The 25,811-nt window shown below is 35.7% G+C and overlaps 1 protein-coding gene across 1 annotated transcript in view; it reads left to right on the top strand.

Annotated features, from left to right (window-relative positions):
- LOC148955553 (zinc finger matrin-type protein 2-like) overlaps positions 1-18,615 on the top strand; it is a 44,833-nt gene extending 26,218 nt beyond the window's left edge. The window contains exons 2-4 of the mRNA XM_089108247.1: positions 8,045-8,280; positions 11,796-11,869; positions 18,124-18,615. Coding sequence (XP_088964373.1) covers positions 8,045-8,280; positions 11,796-11,869; positions 18,124-18,404 — 591 coding nt within the window. The 3' untranslated portion in view covers positions 18,405-18,615. The remainder of the gene's footprint in view (positions 1-8,044; positions 8,281-11,795; positions 11,870-18,123) is intronic.
- Positions 18,616-25,811: the final 7,196 nt, after the last annotated feature.

Genomic DNA, 25,811 nt, shown 5'->3' with positions numbered 1-25,811 from the left:
TGCCGTAACGAAAGCAGAAAACTCTGGAACAATAGCTCTTGGCAACGACACTGACCTTCTGATTCTACTCTTGTATCACCTCCCGCCTAATGCAAAAACACTTTACTTCGAATCGTCAAAGAACGCAAAAGAAGCGATAACACGGTTTTGGTGCCTCAACGAAGTTAAAAAAAAAATGGGAGAAGTATCCAGGCTACTTCTGGTAGGGCACGCACTCTTGGGATGTGACACGACCTCACGAGTTTTCGGACTTTGAAAGCAAGCTGTGCTACCTTTTTTGAAGAAGAGCGAAGTGTTCAGAAAAAAAATACGAAGTGTTTCTGAATGAATCATCGTCTTGAGATGAAATTGTGAAAGCTGGGGAATATCCTCTCCTCAGCTCTTATAAAGCACGACCAAACGAAAATATCACTAAGCTGCGACATTGAATTTTTCTTGGAAAAAATCTCTTTGTCAAATACTACGGTGTGTGTTAAGCCTGAAAGGCTTCTACCAACTGAAGCTGCAGCTTCATTCCACTCCCAGCGAGTGCGCCTCCAGGTATCCCGTTCGAAAGGGGAACCAGCTGACCTCGACCCGGCTGACTGGGGTTGGGTCCTCAGAGACCATAAATACTCACCTGTGATGACCGATTTGTTGCCCGCACCTCAGACTCTTTTGAGTGTCATGAGATGCAACTGTAAGACAGGCTGCGAGAACGCGCGATGCAGCTGCAAGAAAAATGGATTAGTGTGTACGTTCGCGTGCGGAGAATGTCAGGGTATCAACTGTTTGAACAGGGACAACGAGATTGTCGAAGACGAGGAGCTCCACTAGTGACATCAATGCTGTGTTTTTCAAGTCAACTCTACTGCATTAAAAAGTGAAGATTTTACCTATAGTTACTGAATTTCTTTCTTTAGTTTTTTATTTAACAATATTGCCTACGAAATTGCAAAGTTTACGTATAACATCGGAAGTTTTATACTGTGATCACATCCAAGCGGTTGTTTTATTTGTGTTTAGTAATTAAATTGGTTGTAAGAAACGTCTGTGATTCAAGAAAGTAAAATTTTGATACTTAAGCGAGTTATTTTGTCCATAGGCCTGAGCAGCTGGCTCAGGAGTCAGGCTTCCCGTCCCCTTGTCCGTTATGTCCTCCAGTTTTGTTTGTTTTTCATGGTTCTCGTTTTCTTTCTTTTATTTTAGGTGTCAGTGTCGGTATCAGCAGATAGGAAAACCCCAGAAAACACATTTCAAACTGATTTCTACCCCTGAATTCAATTATCCCTTTTCTTCCCCTTTCCTCCTTTTCCCCCGTTATGGTGGGGCTCATGTTCTTTATTTCGTTTTAGATGTCAGTTTCGGGATCAGCAGATAGAAAGACCCCAGAAAACATATTTCAAAGTGCTTTCTATCCTTACCCTGTATTTTTAAATTTCTTCCCCTCTTTCCCCCTTTTCCCCCGTTATGGTGGGGCTCATGTTCTTTATTTCATTTTAGATGTCAGTTTCGGGATCAGCAGATAAAAAGACCCCAGAAAACATATTTCAAAGTGCTTTCTACCCCTACCCTGTATTTTTAAATTTTTTCCCCTATTGCCCCCGGTCCCCCCGGGTTCCGTAGAAGTTTTTTTGTATAATGAGGTTTCTATGTCCGGTTAGTGTTCAGCGGCTGGGACAGCCCCCAGAAAACTCACTTTGAACTATTTTCTGGGCATGTTCGGCATTTTTCCCAATTTCCCCCGCATTTCCCCCTTTTCCCCTGTTGTTCGGGTACTTGCCCCACTTGGATTTATGGGGACTGTTAGTATGTTGTACAGAATTTTTTTCTGATCATTTTGATACCATTTTCGTTTATATTGCAATTTTGTCCGGGTCAAACCCTAAAAGTCCTGGACTATAGGGTTATCTGATATGCTGAATCTGATGGTGTGATTTTCATTAAGATTCTATGACTTTAGAGGGTGTTTTCCCCCTTTTTCGAAAATACGACAAATATTCTCAGGCTCGTAGCTTATGATGGGTAACAGTAAACTTGCGGAAATTTAATTATTTGAAATCACCATAAAAATCCGATTCTTTTGATGTATGTATTGGTATCAAAATTGGCATTCGTTTTTGAGTTTTGGTTAGTATTGAGCCGGGTCGCTCCTTACTTACAGTTTATTACCATGAACTGCTTGATGAGATTAAACCATTTTGCATGAAGTTTCTCAATGTCTTTAAGATGCTTACATTATCCGCAGTCAATAAATATATTCTTAAGTTAACAGGACGCATATCCTATAGAGGTTCAATTGGATTTTGAAATTGATAGTCAACAGATTGTTGTGACAGCTGAATCGTAAATTCGTAGAATTTTGTTTCTTTTGCTATTTTTAGATATATTTTCTTAATGTTTAATATACAATTATTTAACGCCTGATAAATTAAAGCAAATAAAATCTTCTTTCTAAAGAGTCCCCCCCCAAAAAAAAATCTTTTATTGAGATAAAAATTAGCTATAGACTATGTACTAGGTTAGGGAATTGAAGATTGAAGCGGAAGTAACCCCAAAAATATGATTTATAAAAAAATCATTTTAAATGATAATGCCTCAATTTTTTTTATTGAAAGGAAGGATGCCTAAATTATTTTTTCATTTAAAGCGGAGATGGAAGAAAATGATCTCAAATTCTCTGGGAAACCATAGAATTATGTATTATCTATTATTTCAACTATTATGCAAGGGTTCTGAAACGCCACATATATTTTGACTTCCGAAGTTTTTAACTCATAGGCTCGACTAGGCCCGAATCTGTTGTAAATTCAAGCTGGGATTTGAGAAAGACTGGTGAAAACATTAATGTTTGCAATCAACAGTGATCGTGCCGGTGGCGCGCCGCCAACATCTAACCAGTGGTGGTGCGCCGCCGACATCTAACCGGTGGTGGCGGGCGCGAAAAAATCATCGGCGGCACGCTGGTGGCGCGCTGCCGCTGTTATTTTGGGCCCCACCGCCGGACTTCCCTTATCGGTGCGGGGCCGGCGTCTAATCCCGATATATACCAATCAATTGAGTACTTACCTATACCAAATGATAAAAGTCGAAAGAACCTTCACTGATTATGCAATGATTATGGAAGATTTATAGAGTTAGAGAAGAAATATATGACAGTCACTTATAGAAATAGGTCAAGAACTTTACCAGTAATGACAAGAGAGGTTAAGTGGTGTATTAGACAAAAAAAAAAAAAATTGTGGACTTTATAAAAGGACACAGAAAGAGAGTCATCTAACAGCATTCAAAAAATGTCGTAATAAGCTTAGAAATGTTACTCGAAAGCTACTAGCTGATCATGAAAAGAAACTGGCTGTGGGAGGAAAAAGGAATCCTAAGAGTTTTGGAGGTATGTGTTGTCATCAAACCCTAAAAGGCACAAAATCCATCAACTCGTTTCTGATAACGGATTAACGTTGAATAGCCCTCTAGGCGTTGCTAATTGTTTCAATTCTACTTTTGCAAATAACTTCTCCAGTGCCACTTCCTCAAGCCACCCTTACCTACTGACCAAATCTATTACTAAAGAGATGACTGAAGTTGAAATAGATAAGCAACTAGTGCTAAATAAGGTGATTAAACTAAATCCTAACAAATCAAGGGGACCTGATGGTATTCACCCTAGGCTTCTCAATGAAATAGCCCCTTTCACTGCCTCGCCTCTAGCTGATATTTTCATTGTCACCGAAATTAAAAATAATACCTGATGATTGGTGTATCGCAAATGTTATACCCATTTTCAAAAAAGGAGATAAATCCAGGCCTGAAAACTAGCGTCCTATTAGTCTTACTTCTGTGTTGGCCAAGATAATCGAGGGGATAGTGAGTGACTCTGTTGCCAAACATCTTGATGATAATGATTTAATTACCAGTAATCAGCATGGTTTCAGACGTAATCGTTCCATCCAGACAAACTTAATCCAATCATGCAATATTGCCACTAAACTCATAGATCAAGAACTCCCAGTAGATGTTGTACTTCTGTATATGGCAAAAGCATTTGATAAAGTTAACCATAATTACTTGTTGATTAAATTGCGGGTCTGTTGCATAAACAGCCATATAGTAGATTGGATTGGTGCCTTTTTGAGTCGAAGGTTGCAAAGAGTTTTTTTAACTGATGGAAATGGAAATCAAGTGTATTTTAATACAATATCAGTCATTAGTGGAGTACCTCAAGGAAGTGTACTTGGTCCAATTCTGCTTAATATTTTTATCAATGATTGTTCCAGTACAGTCCAAAACAATATTACATTATATGCTGATGATTGCAAACTTGTTGGACCAGTGGGAGATGGGATTCAGGCAGACCTTAATCACCTTGCTCACTGGCATCATAAATGGCTAATGGACTATAACCCACTGAAGTGCAAAGTTATCCATATGGGACCAAACAATCCTATGCAGACATATTACATGCAAAATACTTCAGGTCAAGTTATCAATTTGAATTCAGTAGATAATGAGAGAGGCCTGGGTGTAGTTGTGGATAAACAGCTTAAATTCCACTGTCACACAAAAGCACAGGTCTCTAAGGCTAATCGAGCTCTTGGTCTCATCAAACAAACAATTTCTTCTCGCCATCCCTTGGTAGTTAAAAATTTGTACACAGCTCTTGTTCGCCCTCATCTGGAGTTTGGTTACCCAGTCAGCAACTCTTCATATAAACGTGGTATTGCTTTATTAGAAGGAGATCTACTAAATTATTGGCTCCAAATAAAGATATGGCGTACCCTGACTGCTTGAAGAAATATAACCTGTCCTCATTAGTTTACCGACGCCAAAGGGGGGATGTAATTGCATTGAAGAATTTATTTCACAATAATATGAGAGATCCGTTAATCAGCTTTACATTATATTCTTCAACAAGGGGTCATTCAATAAAGCTGCAAAGGAAACATAAAAAGACGAGAGAGACGGAATTTTCTATTCGAGCACTGCCAGCCTGGAACAGTCTTTCGATTCTACTGTTTCAACTTTCTCTATAAATTCTTTTAAAAAAGCTGTTGATTGTGAGTGGGCAGGTGTCGAGTGGAAATATCACTCGGATGCTCCTGTGATATTCAGATGACATCATTTTCAACCCAGCAAGAACTACAGGAGGTTATAGCCACCTTAACTCGCTGGCAAGTACAATTTAAGGTAATCAGATTGTCCTTTTCGGCCAACCGTCTAGGACTAAATGGAAAGCAGGTCGTCCTCGTCTGGGGTGGAAGGATGTCATGTTTATTTGTACATTTACCAAAGCTACAAAAATTGATCTGACTCTATAACCCAACATTTCAGCAAGCTGAATTTTTTTTTATTGTGATATTTATAAGATAATAAAGTGAAAAAATCAATTTTAAAAAAATGTGGCTTCCCAATTTATTCATCAGAAAATTGAAAAGGATAAAAAACTAAAATAAATGAGAATCGTGGAAAATTGCAGTATTAATTAAGGACCATAACTTAAATTTGAGCTCATTAATAACCTTGAACTAGCTGTCAAAGAGATTAAAGTCTTGTATGAATGTAGAGAAACTCTGCTGCTTTAGTTTATGGGTGATCAAAAGCAGATATAGGATGCTGTTCCAAACAGTATCAACATAAACAAAAAATAAAGAAATAATATTGGATGTATGTGTTTGAATATCACAATCTCAAAACGGATTGTGATAAAAACCTAATATGGAAATCTCTAGAAGCTAAACTACTTTTGAAAGACTGGACCGTGTTAGTCGCAACTGTTTCCGATGGTGGTGCGTTCCAAGTCTTCCACATTTGGCTAGATAAAGAGTTTTGGTCTAATCTTTTCTGTGAACATGGTGGGTATATTTTGTCTTGGTATTGACGGGTACTACTGTATTCTGTAAAAATGAAGAAGTGAGTTGGAGTGGTATTATCAGTGTTGCTAACAATGCGGAGTGTATTTATTAGGTCAGCTTCATCACGTCGGAACTGAAAGATTATTTTTTCCCCATTTCACCTGGTTTTGCTGTTTTCATAAATATATACTACTTCCTAGAACCTTCCTAGAACCTCCAACCCTCCCCAATTTGTTCTTGCTTACTTACTTGTTTTGGTACATCTGGTTGACCTAGTCCTGGAAGGTTGTCAGGAATTTATTTTTGACATGCAAAATTGGGGGAGGGGCATAGTTGTAATTGCAAAGTTCAGGAAAAATATATAATCTATTGTTAAAATAATGAAGTATAAAGGGATGGGTATGAGTAAAAAGCCGTGCGCCACCTTTGTGTAAATGTGAGGAGCTGAGTGATTGGAGACTGGAAGTGTTTGGTAGGGAGATTATGATTTTGAGTGGTTGGTGAATTTGTGTGCGGATGAGTATTTTATGGGTATCAGAAGCTTGGCAGGATTCCTTTGTCTCGCAATGAATATTGGAGTAGATTTCTGTAGGATTATGTTAGGTTATGTGCAATTTCTTTGTAATGGTTCTTTATTTGTATTTTTTACCATGGCCTATGGGTTTTACGCGCAAATAAATTCTATTCTATGCACTTTTCCTTATCTATAGAATGCTACTGGATTCCAATCAGATTCCAGGAAGGCTTGTGAGTAAACATAAATTAAATTGGAAGACTGGATTCGGGAACTGGAAAGCTTGTCAGAACAGAAAACAAGCAAATCTGTTGAATAAATTACTGGAAAGTATTAAAAATTATTAGATTAAGCGTGGGGGGGGGGATTAAGTACAATTTCTGTTCTCTTTGCTATTGCTTATTATCCACTTAATTTAACGCTTATGGTCCTTAGTTTATTTGGTCTTCCATGCAGCTATTTTTCTGTTGTTGGGTTATATGAATTTAGAATAGTGCATTATTTACTGGAACAATTGCTGGAAAGTGTGAAAAAATAATTACGAGGTCCTAACCCAATGTCACTAATCATTTGCATATGTTTGTGTCCTCTGTTTAATTTGGAGCTTGTGGTTCTTAGCCAATTTACCCATTTGGTTTTCCATATGGCCACATTTTTGGGTTCTTTTTGCATCTTGAATTAGAATAATGTATTTTTTGGATTTTGCTTACTAATTTGTAAGGCTTTCTTTGCTAATTGTATTTTATAACCTTGACATTTTTAGAGCCTAAATATGTACCCTAATGAATCAGAACTCTGTTCTAACGGAGTTTAAGTAAAGTACTTTTTGTCAGTCTGTAGCTTGAATTTACAAATTTAATAAAGTTATCTCATCGAAATGGAATATTTATAGCCTACGATTAAACCTGAGTAAGCGTTATGAAAATTACCAAAATGCATAGGAAGCAAGTGTCAACTTTTAACTTTGCTTTATTTGTTTTCTTTTATAAACATCTTTAAGCTGTTGTCCTAACCATTAGGAAACTTCCATTATTTACTAAATTTAACTAAAATAATTTGCAATGGAAAATGATGTATAAACACTGTATAAGCTTGCAAACAGCCGTAATGAAAATTAAAAGAAAAACTATATCTGTATATCACAAAGTACACATCTAGTTCTGTTTTTCCAAAACTTGTTGGTGCAATGTGGAAAAGTCCTAGATTCGGTTGTACTTTTAGGTCTCAGAAAGTAGATATTCATCTTTACTCCTACCCTTCACCCTAACAATTAAAAAATGTGTTTTCGTCACTGTATTTTTTTTCTTGTGTAACTTTTTCTCTAACTTAGGCTTTTGTGAATTCAAATTCTACCTGTTTCTTTCAAATTTAAATCTTTAAAAATTAATTGCCCACTGCTCCTCTTCAGTAAGTCCGTGTTCCTTTTCTACCTTTTTACTATGAGCTCCAATTTTTTTTTGCAACAAAATTATAGAAAATACGTGTCTATGATTCAAACGTGTACCATTTAATCAAGGAGGCCTAATCCTGGTTAAAAATATGGGCCCTCTTCATGAAAAGTTCACATAAATAGCTCTTACCGAAATAGCACATGCACCAGCATGGGTTGCTTTTATGATACTGCATATTTTATTGCTAGGCATGTCATGTTTTACTATTAAGCTTAAGATCCACATTTTTATACTGAATGTGTATTTTCTAGGCTCAAATTCCTGGTTTTCGCCGCACCTGGGACCGTGAACACTATGAAAAAAAAGCAGAAGAAATATACAAGGAGAGTATAGAATCTTCAGATGAAGAAGAAGACGATAGAAAAAGGAAGTACCCCCCTGTAAAGAGAGAGCTCCTTAAGAAAAGGGATTATAAAGTGGACCTTGAGTCAAAATTAGGGAAAACTATAGTTGTCACAAAAACAACTCCGCAGTCTCAGTCTGGAGGGTAATTGTCTTTCTTTCTAAGTATAAATTTTGAACTTTGTCAATGCTAAGTTTAATTTTTTTTTTTTTTTTTTTTTATTTAATTCTAAATTTAGAACATTTATAAGGCAACCTGTGAAAGTTTCTGCCTAACATCTCTAAAGGTTAAATGCCCTATTACAGCTATATTTCAAGGCACTTTTCTTGCAAGCTTGTAAGCAAAAAAAAAATATGATGTAAAAGGATCTCTCGAAACTTCTACAATACTTAAAAAAGGGTGTAAATACAAAGAAAAGACATGGTAAATCATATAACAAAAGTCATTAATACTACCATTCAATAACAACAGAAACAGCTGATAAACAGGTTTCCATTTCAAATTTTGTGTCTTTTTCCATTTCTATAAAATAGAAGATATGTCATGATTTTGACAAAAAGGTTCTAGAAATGATATCCAAATACATAAGCCAAATAATGTCAATTTCATCTCATATAAATGCCAACATAATGTTGTATAATGCTAAGAAGCTTTAAAACGCACAAAGAATGCTTAGTTTTTTCGTTTTAAACCCTGTGTTCAATGTAGCTTATTGTAATTAATCACAGTACTTATTGCAATTAATTATTCAATGTACTTATTGTAATTAATTAAAGTAACATCACAGTTCTTCCTTGCTAAATGAATAGGTCTCAAACTAACGTATTATAAGGTATAAGTATCTTGTCTTCTCAGAGCTTATTACAGAGCAGTGCTGTAAGTTTGTTGCAAAATCACATATTGCATAAGAAACATAAACCTTACAGTAATTCAAATAAGTTTATAAGGGTTGTTTTTAACATAACAATAATTATTTTATTTCCCAAAAGTAACGTCTAGTCACGTTTCTTTATCTACTCAATCACCTTGACAATTGAGGCTTTTGTCATATATGTGGACAAGGTTTGTAATAGCCTCTCCGTAAAATATCTCTGCTGTGAGTTGTGATAGTTTCTTTGACCTCTTCGTCAGTTCGGAGGCACTGCATCCCAAGTCACTTTCGATTACGGGAAAATGAAAGGTGATGAGACCTCCCATGTGCTCAATCTAGCTTTTTGTAATAAATAGCAATTAGTTGGTTAATAAGCGCAATTATTGTGCTCTAATTAAGACCGCTTGGACAGCAAAATTAATTTTACGTCAGTATTATGAAATTGAAAGAAACGGTCAAAATTATTAAGTTTAGTGGTCTATCTTTTCCCCCTCTATACGCCTATGTTGTTCATGTTTTACAAAAATTATTACCAAAATGGAAAAAATCGTTGAAGTTAAAAATGTAAATAATTAATTTAATAGGTTTCAATAAGTGCTTTTGAATGTAATTCAGTAATTTTAATTGCCTATTGAATACCAAAAAGCGATTTAGGTGGTTAAGTAATACGTTTCTACCTACTAGGCGAGGTCCTGTAAAATGAACACTCTTCAGGTCTCCTCTGGACTTGTAACATCCAAGCTCCAGGCAAATGCTGCATAGATACCCTGTGAAAGAAATGAAACGTGATAAAAAAAATGCGTAGCCTGTAAAAGCCTGTAGCCTGTAATACCCTGTAAAAGAAAAAATGGGGCGCTAAGTATTCCAAGTGCCATATTTTAATTTGAAATTTGTTTATAAAGTGCTATCCTCTTGTCTCACATATTCTTTGAGTAAAACCTAACAATGAAGGTTTTCAAACTATATTTTCACGTTTGCTTTTTTTGGCAAGACATAGTATAAACTCTGGGCTAAACATTTGGTTATTTTTTTTCTTTTCTAAATGCTAGATTGCAGTACAGTTTTTGCAAACTGCGACAGCTTAGAAATATAAAGTATTTTTTTTGCTTTATTGGCAATTCATTTCTGTCACTTGATTCTGGATTATTAGTTGGATTTGTTTTGTTATTAAAAATATGCTTAAGTACTAGAAAAATGAGTTATAGTTGAGATATTTGAGCCTAAGAATATTTTTTAAGTTGGTTTTAGTAAGGAATTATCATAATCCACGAGAATTGACTTCATGATTATCGTAAAGAGTTGCACAGTTTTAATAGTTGAAGAAAACCTGAAAAAGGAAAGAGCTCTTCCCTTTTTTTACACTGAAACAAATCTGTACTTGAATGAAGGTGGAACCTTACATGATTGTCAAATGTCAAGAAAAAACCGTCAAAAGCTAGTACACTGTCTATAGACTACCCGAGGACAATGCAGGCCATGATTAATAAGGGTAAATATTGAAGAAGGCAAAACACCTGAGTATCATATGTCTTACCTTATGTGTCTTGACTGTCCAAGAATACATACGTCAGCTCTGCACTTCGTATTTGACAGTTTTGGTGAAGTTTCAGGGCTTTTTCAAGTCGTTTTCTCAATCATTTCTCAAGCTATGTCAACTGACATGCGCCAAGAAATCTTCACGTTTTCGTTAAAAAGATAACACCAAAATAAATAACCTGCTCTCTCTGTTTAAATTGAAGAAGCAATCGTACTTATTAAGTAAAATGCTTTACATATCGTCGAATTTTTTGCTATTAACTATATTTGATATTGAACTCGAAGGCAAAAAAAATTATAACAAAAATAATAACATACATGTTTTATATTAACATAGGCAGTTGTCAATGTTAGGATAAGCTTTTGATAGACGGGTTAAAAATATGTTTCTACAATTATTTGTTCAAACTAAAAGGACAAGCGCATGTCTAGGGAGAAGTTATAACGAGACTACGCCCTAAGATGAAATTTGCCTTCTTGAAGAAAGGGCTTCGGCTATTTTCCTTAAAAAACGAAGTTTATCTGATAAAAGTAAGAGCGTTTAAGTTGAAACTTAAAACGGACAAAAATTGTTGCTTCAATGTTTATACTACACCTATCTGCAAAACTAGTTAAATAAACTAGCTTATGATATCTTCCTATATTTGTTGAATTCTGAAAAACTAGCACTTAATTAAAACCTTAGCTTCCTTGAGATTTTAGAGAATGTTCATTGTATTTTAAAGTTATCAACATCATGGCTGGGGAGGTACTATTGAGAGGCTTATAAAGTCTTTATTAATTTGGCATATTCATAAACAGATTTTGTAATTACTGCAGTAAATGTCTTCATGACCAATAGAAAATTTCTGAAATCAGGTTTTTCTTTCTTTTGCAAATTTGATTTTTTTTTTTTTTTTACATGCAAGGTGTACAGGCCGGCCGAGACTTATTGTGTTTGGCCCTGTTGTACCGATTAGTGTGATGTCCAATGTTCGTAGATATCTTTTATTGTGAAGTCTGGTTTCAAGACACAACAGTTGCTGTCATATTTCATGTAACTTGGTAATTTTAGACTCGTTTCACTCAAAATTTGTCTTGATTCAGGATGGTCTATTTTATGCTCTGCTAAGAATGATGGATAAAAAAAAAAAAAAGAAAAAAAAAATCAAGTTCGAATTTATGTTTGTGGTCCAATAATTTTTGTTCCTTTGCACAATGATTTTCTATTACTTTTGCTGTTCAACTACCTTTTTTTTACCTTTTCTTTTAGGTATTATTGTAACGTTTGTGATTGCGTCGTAAAGGATTCTATAAATTTTTTGGATCATATAAATGGCAAGAAGCGTAAGTGTATTATCATTTTGAAATTGTGATATATATTTATTTGATTTTTGACATTGGTGAAACCACCAAATTTGTTTCACCCACATGATTCCAAAGGATCTAATCAAAGTACAATTTCAAAATGAAATGAATGGGAATAATTTAGTATATTTTAGTTTTCTTTTCACCTTTTGATTGATTTATTTAATTCTATGTTCACATACTGGTCACATTCTTATCTGGAATGAGGTTGCGTTGTTGTGACTATTTATAGTATAGGTAGTAGTCATTTTTTTTTTACTAGAAGTCATTTTAAGTTAATTGTAACTTTGGGAGATGCGTGCGCGGCAGTTGTGATGTTTACTCAGCATTTTCTTTTTATTGTGATTCTAATTACAGTGCTTTTTCTGGGCCCTGTATAAAAAAACATAATTATATATTTTTTTATTTTTAACAATGAGACGAGGTATATAGCGTATACATCAGCGTATAGAGCGAGGGAATGAAGAGGGTGAAGGAATCCTCATATATTGAATAATCTATTCGTTTTAAGTTTTAATGTTCCTCCTAACTTTCAGTTGAGAAAAATTGAATTTTTATTTAATTTCGAGAAATACGCTCACGGACTATTACGCTCACGGATTATTTGTTTGTTTTAAATTGTGTTTCTTTCCAAGGGTGATTGTATGTTTCTAGATGTCTTAGGATATCGTGACAGGCCTAACTTAATGGTAAATGAAACTTTTAGCGTCTTTTTTAATTTCCAAAAGAGACTACGACACTATTGGCCTACCAGCTATTCGGGACGAGCGTCCGTGTTTTGTACCACTAACACTAAATAGGAATAACTCTATTTTTACTGGCAAGCAGTTGAATAAGACAGACAGTCTTTTAAAATTTTGTTAGCGAGGATGAGATGCAAATCTTTTATACCCAAGCTTGTCAAAACAGAAAACAGGTAAACCAAAGTAACAAATTACTGGAAAGTAATAAAACACAGAATTATGAGATTAAGAGGAGGAAGGAGGGGGGGGGGGTAGGCTAAGTCTCATTTAGGTATTCTCTTGTGAGTGTTCCAGTAATCCACTTAATTTAAAAGCTTGTGGTCCTTAGTTAATGCTAAGGACAGCGAATATCTACTTTTAAGTTTGCTTTGTTTATTTTATTTTTTTATTTTTTTCTAATGAGTATAGGAAATTTTTTTGATCTTGTGTATTCAAAAATAATAAAATCTAATAGAAAAAGTCTAAAGGTATAAAAGAAATTAACTCTTTATTCTTGGTGGAAAGGAGTTAAATGGGTTCTCCTTAAAAAATCTGTTATAGGTAATGATTGACCCCGGGAGTAAATGTAGATAAATGATGTTGATTTTCTATGTAAATCACTATCTAATTTCACCAAGCTTAATATATCTGTATATAAATTGGCAATCCAAAACAAAAACGTAGTACATTAAAGATTTTGTTAACATTATTAGAGTTTGAAGTTGCTAGGGCTTATAAAAATTGTTGAACCTCACATGTAAATCCTGCTAATCACTGATCCACAAAAACTTCTGAGTTCTCCTGGAAATTCATCCCAATGAGGATGGGGTATATAGGGCATATTTCCCCAGGGAACTATGGTCGAAAATTGAAAACAATCTAAGGTTCATTTTTTACATATTTTCTCTGGGGGGGGGGGAGAGGTGGCAAAACAGATGAATTGTAGTAGGTGGATATCGCCTACCTTAGGGCCCTCTTGAAACTAATGAAATTTAGTTTAGTTTGGAACTAATGAAAATTTAATGCTTAATTTGTGAAAAGGAATATCAGCAGATATTATAGTGAGCAGTGCACAAAAATAATTTTAATTGTGTAGAATTTTTAAACTTTGGTTTCTATTAGATATTATGGTACACAAACTTAAATTTTTCAATATTTCTTTCAAAGGTGGAAAAAAAAAACTTGAAAAGAACCCATATTACAGAGGGATATACGAAAGAGTGAAAATACAAATAAGGTGAATTATTTGGCAGCCATCCGTCTGATGGATGGGGGGGGGTTGAATAATCTCGGAGGAGACCCCATCGTGGTATCCAGATATAAGATTGGCGCACAGGTTTGGTCTCTAGGTGGTGGAAGGTTTTTCCTGGGATTCTTTCATGAGACGAAAGTACATTTTAAGCCCCATTTTTTTTTAAACGAGTCGTTGGGATTAATCTCAGGAGCCCCCTCTCCCTCTTGTCCCTTTTTGCAGATTTAAGATGGAAATATTATTCGCAACATGTTTTCTTCAAAATCTTGAATCAGAACTTTTAACTAAATATGGGATTTTTTTGTTATTATTTTTTAGCCTACTGTGACGAGAACTTTTTCAAAAACTAACTTTATATGTCCTCTGAATTTAAATTTTTGGAGAAAATCTAATTGGTTTTTGATACATGTAAGTAAAATTCATGTGTGTTACAATACCAAATTCAGTTATCGTTCTTTTATATTACCAACTACTTAGATCTTAATGCTCAGATTTCTAATCGTCCGCTTTGACAAGAGAGAATCTTCACCATGTTCATTTAGCTTAAGAATAAAAAAACTGATTGCTAATGGGGAAATTAAGATTGTATCAATACATACTCAAGCCAATACATATAAGCAGGATTTTTTGTAAGAGAGGGAGAGGTTTGGTAACTTGAAAAAAAATTTGTAAATTAAGCTTAAAAACAACGAGTAAGCATTCATTTGAGCTCTTCTAAATCTAATTTTTCTTTGTAATCACTTATATATATATATATATATATATATATATATATATATATATATATATATATATATATATATATATATATATATATATATATATATATATATATATATATATATATATCAAGGCCGTATCCAGGGGGGGCGGGTACCCGGTTTGAACCCCCCCCCCCCCGAAATTTTTGACCGAGTCGAAAATTATTCTAAAAAATACCTGTAAAGACAAAACCTTACCAGAAAAAAAATATGCTCCCACACTACATCCTATTGCATTTTGTGGGTTAACGGTTCTGATTAGCTTACGCAATTAGGTAGCCGTAGGTAACCCCATGTTCACCTGACCTTGCATAGTAAATTAGAGTTAATAATATGCGCTCTGATCAGCTTACGCAATTAGGTAACCCCATGTTCACCTGACCTTGCATAGTAAATTAGGGTTAATAATATGCGCTCTGATTAGCTTACGAAATTAGGTAACCCCATGTTCATCGGACCTTGCATAGAAAATTAGGATTAATGTGCGCTCGAGGTATGGTATAAGAGAGTGCAAGATTGTCCGTTCAGTTGAATTTTGGACTTGCCTAGGAGAAGATGGATTTTCAGCAGGAAGAGGAAGTGTGACATTGCGTCATTTTTAGTACCCAAATGGACCAGGGATGTTTCTGACAGTGGCTTTAGCGGGACGTCTGCAGAGCATTCATCTACACCTGTGGATCTGAAGGGCACTGGAGCCATCGTTGAAGCTTCTGAAAACTTCATTTCTGTCTCGGAGAAAAGGCAGGACAATATCGTGCACCAACTAGACGTGGCGAGGAAAGCGCAGGTTCAAGAAAATCGCCAGAAGTTGTGACCAATTGTTGAGACGGCGATATTTTGTGGGCGGCAACAACTTGCCCTTCGTGGTACCAACGATTCCAGCCCCATTTCGGTCTCGGATCCAGAACCTTCTCACAATGATGGCAACTTCCGAGCACTACTGCGGCTAAGAGTGGGACGCTGTGACGAGGACCTGAAGAACCATCTACTTTCTACGACCGGAAATGCCATTTCTTTCTTCCATCATCCAGAATGGCGTTATTACCACATCGGGGGAGCTTCTTTAGCAGTATATCATAGACAGAGTAAGCACAAGTCCCTGCTTTTCGGGGCTTGGCGATGAAACGGCGGACGTTTCGCATACCGAGCAGCTGTCTGTTTGCGTCCGCTACACTTTCAAAGGGAACTTGCATGAGGACATCCTTGGTTTTACCCCAGTTTCTGGTTTGACTGGGCAAGGTCTGGCTTCATCAATCCTGTAATTTCTCGAAAGCCTTGGTCTTAGTCTGAATAAGATGGTTGGTCAGGGATATGACGGTGCAGCAGCGATGACTGGGCAGCTTAGGGGTGTCCAGGCTGTTATACGTGAAAAGTATCCGAAGGCGCTTTACGTGCATTGTAGTGCGCACAGTCTCAACTTGGTCATCTCTTCTGTATGCTCTATTCTGGCGTTTAAGCATTTCTTCGGTGTCTTGTCACAAGTCTGCAGTTTTTACCATACTTCCCCACTCTGGACACAGAATTTAAAAGAGAAGATCAACGAAATACTACCGGATTCGAGGAAACATACTTAAACCGGACTCTGCGAAACTAGATGGGTGGAGCGCCACGATTCAGTCGTGCGTTTTCTTGAGCTGTACCGACCAATCCTGCGATCCCTGGAAGCTCTTGAAGAGAACGGACATGCAGAAACTTCTACAAAAGCGGCGCAGTTGCTGGACACGATGAACCAGTCGCAATTTGTTGTGTGTCTCCGTGTGGTCAAAGAGCTTTTCTGCCTTACGCTTCCATTGCGCAAGACTCTTCAGTCAGTTGACTGTGATTTGGCAGCTGCATGCAGGCACGTGGAAACTGTCCTTTCAAAAACAAAGGAAATGCGAGGAAATACTGCTACTGCTTTCACGGCTATTTTCGACGAAGCTCAGCGTTTTGCCAGCGACTTAGGACTGGAGATGACTCGTCCAAGGACGAGAGGTGGCCGGAGTATGCACGCAGACGATCCAGACCTTCTCAATCAATATAGAATCTCGCTCTTTATTCCTTTCCTGGACCACTTCACTTCCGAGCTGAAACAACGATTTGCTTCATCAGAAACTGCTGTCAAATCTCAGCGTCCTTTCTCCTACCAAAATCGTTTCTGACGATCTGAAGGCATTAAACCTGGAGTAGTTGTTTGAATTGTATGGCGATATTCTTCCCGAGCCAGACTGTCTGAAGCAAGAAATTGAGCTATGGCGCATCAAGTGGGAGAATGTTCCGGTATCAGAGAGGCCTACTTGCGCTGTGTCTTCGCTTCAGGCATGTGACGCCACCTTTTTCCCAAATGTTTTTCTTCTTCTGGCTGTTCTTGCGACGTTACCTGTTAGCACTTCTACTCTGGAAAGATGTTTCTCAACACTCAGAAGGCTCAAAACCTGGCTGAGAAATTCAACAGGAGTAGAACGATTGAGTGGCTTAGCCCTCCTTGCAGTCCGTAGGGACGTTGACATCTGCCCTGACAAGGTCATCGACATTTTTGCAGGGAAGAAAAATCGTCACCTGGATTTCGTTTTATACTCGTAGATATTCACCCTTACTTTTAGCTCAAAAAAAACAAAAAAATATATAGACTACTTCTAGCCTACTATTTGGCTTCTTTTTGCGCAAAAAAAAAAAAAAAACCTTGTAGTATTTAACTTTATGTAAATAATTGTATTTTTTTTTCGTTACTAAAAAAAAAAAAAAAATACCCCTTTAAGATACGAAAGTTTGCATTGTGGACGCGACCACGTACGCAAGAGGTGGACTAACTGTCACGAGCTAACTTAATGTTGCTCGTGGTTTTTCTAAATAGTCCCCGGGAAAAAATGGGGTAACCCCCCCCCCCCCCCCCCGAACAAAAATCCTGGCTACGGCCCTGTATATATATATATATATATATATATATATATATATATATATATATATATATATATATATATATATATATATATATATATATATATATATATAATGTATTTTATTGCTCTCTGTAGAGTATTGCGACGGGAAAATACGTATAATAAATTAGTTTTCAGAAAAAGTTTATCTGTCTATGAGCTGACGATTATTGGCAATACTCATTTTCATTATGTTTATTATTGTTTTGGATAGTCATCTGACTAATCGTATTTTAAACAGTAAGCCATATGAAAAATGTCGTTCAATCCTGCTCTCTAGGACAATAATGAGAGATATGTTGAGGTGACTTGGACACATTCTGCTGATGAAAGATGGACAGATTGTCAAAGATCATCCTTGTTGGCGAACCAGATATGGCAAACAAAAAGGAGGTCGTAAGGAAAAATGTAAGGAAATTGGAACTTCTTGAAAGGGTATAAAGAGGGAGGCTTTAAATGGACTTGGATAGAGGAGGAGCGTGTGTAGATGTGCTGGTATCAGGTGGCTTGATGCTGCAGGGAGTTGTTAATAGTAGTATTATTATGTTCCTTATTACTCATTATTTGTGTTTTTTTCTAGATCAAAAGAATTTGGGCATGTCGATGCGCGTAGAGAGATCAAGCTTAGATCAAGTAAAGCAACGAATGGATATGCTGAAAAAGAAAAAAGAAGAAAAGAGCAAAGAGTATGATTTAGATGCAAGATTAGCAGAAGTAAGAGATGATGAAGCTAAACAGAGGGAATTGTCTCGAATGAGAAAGAAAAAAAGACGAACTGATGATGGACCACCTGGCGAGGATTTTGATGAGATGTCAGCACTCATGGGTTTCAGTGGGTTTGGTTCTACTAAAAAATCTTAGTGGATAAAGGTTCCGTTGTGATTCGAAACTATGTCAAACAGCTTGGCTTACCTTTCTCTATTTATTTGTTTCACATATTGTGTAATAATCAGCCGAAGTGGTATTTTGAGAAAGGTATACGCGCTATATTTTTTAGTGTTTCATGCCGGTATTTTTTAAACTATAGTATGCGTTATGTTTCTTTCTTTTAAAATATATGAAGAAACCATAATTTTAGAATATTCTAGGACTGTTATATAGTAAAGAATCAATATTTGCCTGAAACCAAAACCAAGTTTGCTGCCTAATTAGCAGAGAATAGCTTAAACTTTACAGAAGTTTGAAAAAAAAAAGTAATAACCTCCAATAATCTTTGGACATACCAAGAAAGAAAAGAAGAAAGTATAAAGAACAAAATACTACAAAATTCAAAAATAAGAGATTAAAATAATATGTTTCCTCACTGTAAAGAGTTGTGCAAATTGCCTTATCGAATGAAATAGTTTTTCTTCAACAGCGATTTTCACTTAGAAAAAGTTGTTTTCCCAAATTTTTCCAAAAAGATTTACCAATTTTTCTAATGTAAAAGAAATGTAAGCACGTACATGTAAAACAGAATTCTCTTGTTTGACTATAAAGTAAAGTAATAAAATATATTTTATACATATTATATAATATAGTATGTATTTATTTATACCAAGAACAGATGGTTGTAGAAAGCCGGGTTAAGAGAAGACATAAAAATGTGTTCAGTGAAGAAACAATGTCTACCAAATCACTTTTAGAAAACTATCAACAGTCACTAAGAAAAGAATAGAATCTCAAATTTTAGAAACTTCCCAAACAAAAGAAACAAATGTATTCGTTAGAATGTATATATTTGTTTTTTTTTTTTTTTAATACTAATGCAGTATTAGTATGAAAAACGACAAAAAAAAAATCCTTCTTTCTTTCCTTTTTTTTATGTTGAAACAACAACAAAATTTTTTTATTTTTCCCGGCGATTCGGGTCTCTTCGTTTTCAATTCATAATAAGCTCTAAAGACATGCCAATCCCTATGGTTAGCTTGACGCTGAAACCGATAAGTGCATGACACGGGTTCAGCTCCATGTTGATCCCAATTTGTTCGGAAAACCTAAATAGTATTCTGAATTACCCTTGTATATTCTAGGAGGATTTCAGTCTGCTTTTAGAACATGAACGATGCAGAAACTGGCTGCTTGAAATATTTGAGGACTGTTCATTTGTACACAGCAACGCGAAAATACCCAACTCACTCCAATATTGAACTGAGGAAGTTGGGTTTTAGGATGTCAGAAAAAAACTAAATATCTAAACCAGGGGTCATTGACCCCTTTGTATGTCCATGTCTTTGCGAGTCACAGATTACCATTTTGCATCCTCGTTTGGGGTTTATTTTGACTGAGATGCTATTTGATCAATACTAAATTAGATAAATGCATAAAATTCATCTCCACAAGTTTGGTCCCGCATCCTCAAAAGTAAATGCACCTCCAATGGGAAAATTTGATCGATTATCATCGTTTGGATTTTTTTTTTTTTTTTTGCTATTCAGGTGTATAGTGTCCCTGAAACAGATGATTTTGTGAGAAGCCTATAGCTGTAAATTGGACCATAAGGACTATCGTGGTTGCAGTGGTAGCTACAACCTAGTAAAAGACGACCACGGCCTATATAACCAAAAAATAGCCTTAAAACCTCCTAAAAATGGTGTCGGATCGAAACACAAACTATGCCAATAGAGTTGCCTTGGCTGAACACGGTATACACGAAGCTTAAAGTTCCTTGGGTTGAACGACAAGGAAAATCCATTGGCTTGAAAAGCTAGGAAAGTCAGGTTTCAGCATGGGAAGTATCTTTGTTGCGTTTGTTTTTTTCCGAAGCTAGCGGGACTGGAACATCATAGAAACCTTTTAGGGGCTAATTTTAAAGGAGATTGCTACATCTACGTGCTTTTGTAATTTGGGAAAAATGACAAGAGAAGATCTCTTGATATGATAAAAGAAAATAAGGATTTACAAACGAGTGACACTTCTGCTATTACGACATCATATAGAATTTTATGTGTAATAAATAATGTCTATAGTTTGTATGATGATTTTGTTTTTTACTGAAGAAAAAGAGTCCTTTTAATATGCTACCAATATATGCACAATGATGTCAATTAAAAACCAGACTAAATCGTCAAAATTTAAATTTTTCCGTGAAAAGTAAACACAGAAATATAATTTAATAGAAATTAGCTTATATAATTTGTCGAAAGGATCCCTGCTCCAGCGGCAATATTTTTTCTAAGGAAAACATGTCTTTTCCCTAAAAATCAATGTAATGTTTTCTGATATTATGGTATAAGATCGGAAATTTAGATTTTTTGTCATAGGTGATAGTTGAGTTAATTCCGTAACAATGTCACCTCCCATTCGTTTGCGCTCCTGGTCTACCGACTTGCCAAAGATAGCATTATTGAAAAGTTTAAAAACATTGCTTTTGGTTTTTGAAGAAGTTTGAGCTATTTTCTCCATAAAATGTTGAATATAGGGCTGAATATACGGAGCTTGTCCATTTCAAGTTTAAATGATATGAAATAATATTTCTTCTATAGTTTAGAGAAGAAACTAATTTTTCAATAAATGTCCAAGGCACCTTTTCTTCTTTCACCCGTCTTTGATTATAAGGAGATAAATCGTCAAATCGAATTTTTTCCCTCGGGACTGGGTGTACGAAATCTTCATAATACACAGTTTTTTAAAGCTCCGCTGACTTCTACAAGGTACCCAAATTTCCCATTCTCTTCAACGGTCTTAAAATCGGGTATTCGGAGGGGTCTTAAAACTAATAGTCCCCCATTGGCATATGAAACATGGACATGCATTGTGTGTAAAGAGCATTTGCGTCTAGAGACAGTCCATAGGTTGGATTTTCTTTATCTTTAGAGTCACATTTTATATATCTATCATTATGGAAAACTAAACTCTTTCTATAAAAAGATATATTTCTTGATCTGTAGTCAGTTCAATTTTGCTCGGTTACATCATTTTTAACATTATGTCGTATGCAAAGAGAGAGTACTTAAGTAACTGTTGGGTTAAAGCTTATAAAGGTCAAGAATGGTGGCACTAAACTCTATAAATATGTCTGCTAATGTAAGTGCATCAGAAGCAATGTAAAATTATGTATAATCTTTCAAATTCTTGCAATTGAATTTTTTCCAAACAGTTTTTGCAAAATCATGATCTTCCTTAGAAATTCGCTCTTGAACCAAATCATTATAACATGCTTGTTTTGAAGGTAATGTATCTTCCGAAAACCTCTCAAAACAGTCCAGATAAGAGTAGGGAAGAACGCCTTTCCGTGTAAGTAGAGAAAATTATTCTTTTAAAGGAAATTTTTGTCTTAATGTTGGAAAGTATAAGGGATTTTCATTGTGTTGGGTTTCTACGAGACTTTCTAAGGATTTTGGTAAAAAATTAAAAGTATCAGAAATTTGCACGGTATATTTTGTATCGTTATCATTCTTCCATGAAACTTTTAGGGCCATATATTTCTCACTAGTCTTGGTTATTGGTTTAAACTCAAAATTCATATTCTCAATCTTTGAAAATCCTAATAATAGATGATATATATCATAGTAAAGATTGTGGAAGCCGATAGGTACATAAAGCTTGCTACGTAATATGGGATTATAAACACTGTAGGCCTTGCCTCTGAAACTACCTGTAATATGATAATGATCTATTACAGAACGCTTCCCGATAGATTTTAGGTCCTTTCCTAGACGTTTTTCACAAATCAGGTATATTTTACTGTCTAGTTTCTTTTTATCAACTTCAGTAATTATTATTTCCCTGTTAGTCTCATATATTTCGTCTAGGCAAACTTCTACATCTTCTAAATGTTCTTTTAAACCCTCAATATGGCAGGAAGGCCCTAAATGTTCCGAATATTTGACTTGACTACAGCATATCCAAAAGCTGCTGGTTTGTGCTGGCCTAAATGATCCGCGGTTTTTTCAATGTTATATTCTATATGAATCCTTTACGAAAGATCATTGAATTATAGCGTCGCTTTATCTTTCGGTAACGTTTCTACTACCTGTAGGCCATGGGGGGGAACAATATTTCAAACGGTCCCTTAATCCCTCCTCACTAGATTTAGGGGTCAGGCAATAAGCGCAAAAAATTTAGTATATTGACCATTAAAAATCAGTCTACTAAGTTTTACTATTGGGAAAAAGTGTCCGGTTCTATCATTTTCTACCTACAATAAGAAGGCGTAATATTTTACACTAAAATTAGACGGGGTCCGTATTGGACATATGTTTTTCATTAGATTCATAAAAAAGCACGCTCACTCCCCTGCAGTTGGGTTTTCTATCTCCCAGAGTTTAATACCTTTCATTTGCCTTGGTCATCTTCCGTTGAAGCATTTAAACGAAATAGTAGGAAAGGCCCTCCCTTCTAACCCCACTTCATTCAAAGCTAGAAGCCATTTCTTGGTAGAATTATCCGATAAAATTTGGTGCCCACTAGATTAAACACTCCATTTAAAGCATTCATCCTTGGTCAAATCTAAGATCAATAATAGCTTGTTTACTCTTTAAGGGTTCAGGGATTTTGAGCCCTTTTTGGTCAATGGGATAGCTATAGTCAGCAAGTGCTAGGTGCAAATCAAACCCTCAATCGCTGTTATTGTAAACCCAGAACCATTTTCTGAATATTTTTCGGCGGTCTTGTTTATTTTTGTAATACAACGGTCTAAAATTTCATTGGTATCCCGAGGTTTGTGAAATGTCTCCATTTTTGATAATAGAACTACAGACTGATCTTCCCTTCCGTCTTTAGAGAATAGAATATGTGCAGCCAGTTGAACTCTTAAACTAATCCTTTCTTCTTTCTGAGTTTTTTAAGCAATTCTCCAATTGTGTGTCTCAGCCCTTCTATGCTAGCTCCCGGTGTCTCGCCAATACATGAAGAATGAAATTTATACGATCGTAAATATCGTCTAAACCCATTTTTTTTTAAGAAGAAAAGAAATTGGTTCACTCTCTAATCCGCTTATGTGGCCTTTAACTGGGTAATCGATCCTCTCTGAGATCTTTTGGTATTCTGCAAGCTCTGACAGGAAAAACTAAAATAGAAAATGATATGCTTGCGAACTAGTGATTGGGAATTGAGATGCTTGGGAAAAAAGCTATTTTTCTTGTTTATCAATATAGGAGAGGGAGCCTTCTTTTCAGGGTTTTATACCATGGCAAATCGATTGGCTATCTTAGAATTTGCATTGCCTGGCGTTTTGCCTCTCTTTTGCCCAAAGCTGATGTTTCGTGGCAGAAAATGACAGAAAATGCCTATTTGCTGTGGCACAATCCTTTTGTTGCTTGAAAAAGGTAATCATCTGGTGATAATTTATCAAAAAGCATGGTATTCGCTGCAACATTTACGTCACTATCAGCTGACAAGTTAAGAATAAACACGAATTCACCTCTTTCTTTAGGGCAGTTTTTGAGATGAGGCACTCAAAACCTCTTGTGAAGGATTTTGGACCTTGACGAATTTGGATTTGGACTCTATTAGAATTTGCACTCGCCGGCATTTGACGTCAAAATTGACGTTTTGCAGCACAAAAAGCAGGAAACGCTACTTTAATTTGGATTTTCTAGATGAGGGGCTCAAAATCCCCCGTTTAGGGTTTTAAACCAGGACAAACTGATTGGCCATCCTAGAATTTCCGTTTTCCAGCATTCTAACCCTTTCTGGGCAAAATTGACGTTTGGGGCTCGAAATTGCAGAAAACGCCACCGCTGTAGCACAAAATCGTTTGTTAATTAAAAAGAGCCCTAAATATTGCGATTTTCTATCAATCCAGCCTTCTCCCTACATTCTACGACCACTGGTTTGATACAATCACTTTTGGGATCAAAAAAAAAGAAGAATAAAGTGCTTATAACAATGGTGCCCGTCATCAGTAGTAAAACTGTTTTGCGTCACCAGTTTTACTACTGATGACGGTCACTGTATATGTGACCGAAATATCTGGTATTTTTTGTGAATTTCTATGCACTGTCTATTAAAAAGGATTTTATCCCTATTTTGAAATTTTATTTTATTTCAGAGTTCAGCTGTAAAAATTGTTTTGGCTTTGAAACTGTTCGCTCTTTTTATTGGCTTAATATTTCTCACAAAAGGACCAATCAGGCTCTATGACGTTGAGTTGTTTGTCTCTCCAGAAATGGTCTTTTTTGGTCTAGATTTATCACTCAGCAGAAGCACTTGATGCACATTCATCTAGAGACTTGTTTATTTTGCTTCCCTTTCTGATCTACGCTGTAGGAATGATCTTATTGGCTTGCGAAAATACGTCACAAAGACAACCAATGGAATTAAAACACTATTTTAACACGGAACTGTTGGGCACTAATGTTTCTTTTTTTTTTCTTTGGGATAACAAGCTAAACCCTTTTAACCCTTGAAAAACCTGGCTAAACCTATTTTTCCTTGGTTTCAAATTTAGTTGAAAGCCCCTATACATAGGATTTTCATTCAAAAATTATATTCCTATTTAAATTTTCATGCTTATTATTTTAACTAGTTAAGCTGAACCTATCAGTTTAGGATCTGCGAATAATTCCAGTTCAAGTATAAGATAAACAACAATTTAAACTCATATTATAGTACTGGAAATGGCCAACTTCAAACATAGACTCTTCGGTAGAAGACTTTGTTTCCAACTTTGGAAAATGTAGGCTTGCTTAATTAAGTGTTGAAAGCATATGCAAATTTCATTGAAATCCTATGGGATCACACAAGTCGTTGAAAATACTAACCGATTCCCACATTGAAAGAGTATTGAGACGGTCAAACTCATTAAAAGTTTACCCAAAGTTGGGCGATGAAGTTTAAGTTCGAGATCTGAATACTGACAACGTCTCTGGAGCAAACAGCTAAGCCGAACATTGTAATACAAAGTGCAAATTCGCTTTAAAGTTTCGCCCTTCGTGAAATGCATTACTAACTTAGAAAGTATGAACTTGTTAAATTCATGCAAATTATGTTTATTTTCACAAGGAATGACTTCGTCTTTTTCGTAATCTGTTTATTATTACCAATAGCGGTAATATTTTGTTTAAACAACATATGTTTGATTTAGTGTTTTAACAGTGCGGAAATCGCGCTCGCTCGGTTTCTTAATCATTTTATATATTTTCTTCGTCGTACTCTTTGTTTTTTACCAAACGTCATGTATAGCAAGTGCGGTCTTGGAACGAATTTAAGCTTAGCTCATATTTGATGCATCTCATTTTCATCCTTAGAAGCAATGGGGAAAGATGGACTCCTCTCCCCTTCCTCTCTTGGTTACTTCTTGAAGCAATGACATACTTGGCGCGGGAAAGAGCTTACGTTTTAAAT

This window comes from Artemia sp. Qi Xiang Cuo, chromosome 2, assembly GCF_049724085.1.
Source record: "Artemia sp. Qi Xiang Cuo chromosome 2, ASM4972408v1, whole genome shotgun sequence".
Taxonomy (NCBI): Eukaryota; Metazoa; Arthropoda; class Branchiopoda; order Anostraca; family Artemiidae; genus Artemia; species Artemia sp. Qi Xiang Cuo.
The sequence above is the reverse complement of the archived record's forward strand: the minus strand, read 5'-3'. Positions and strand labels throughout refer to the sequence as shown.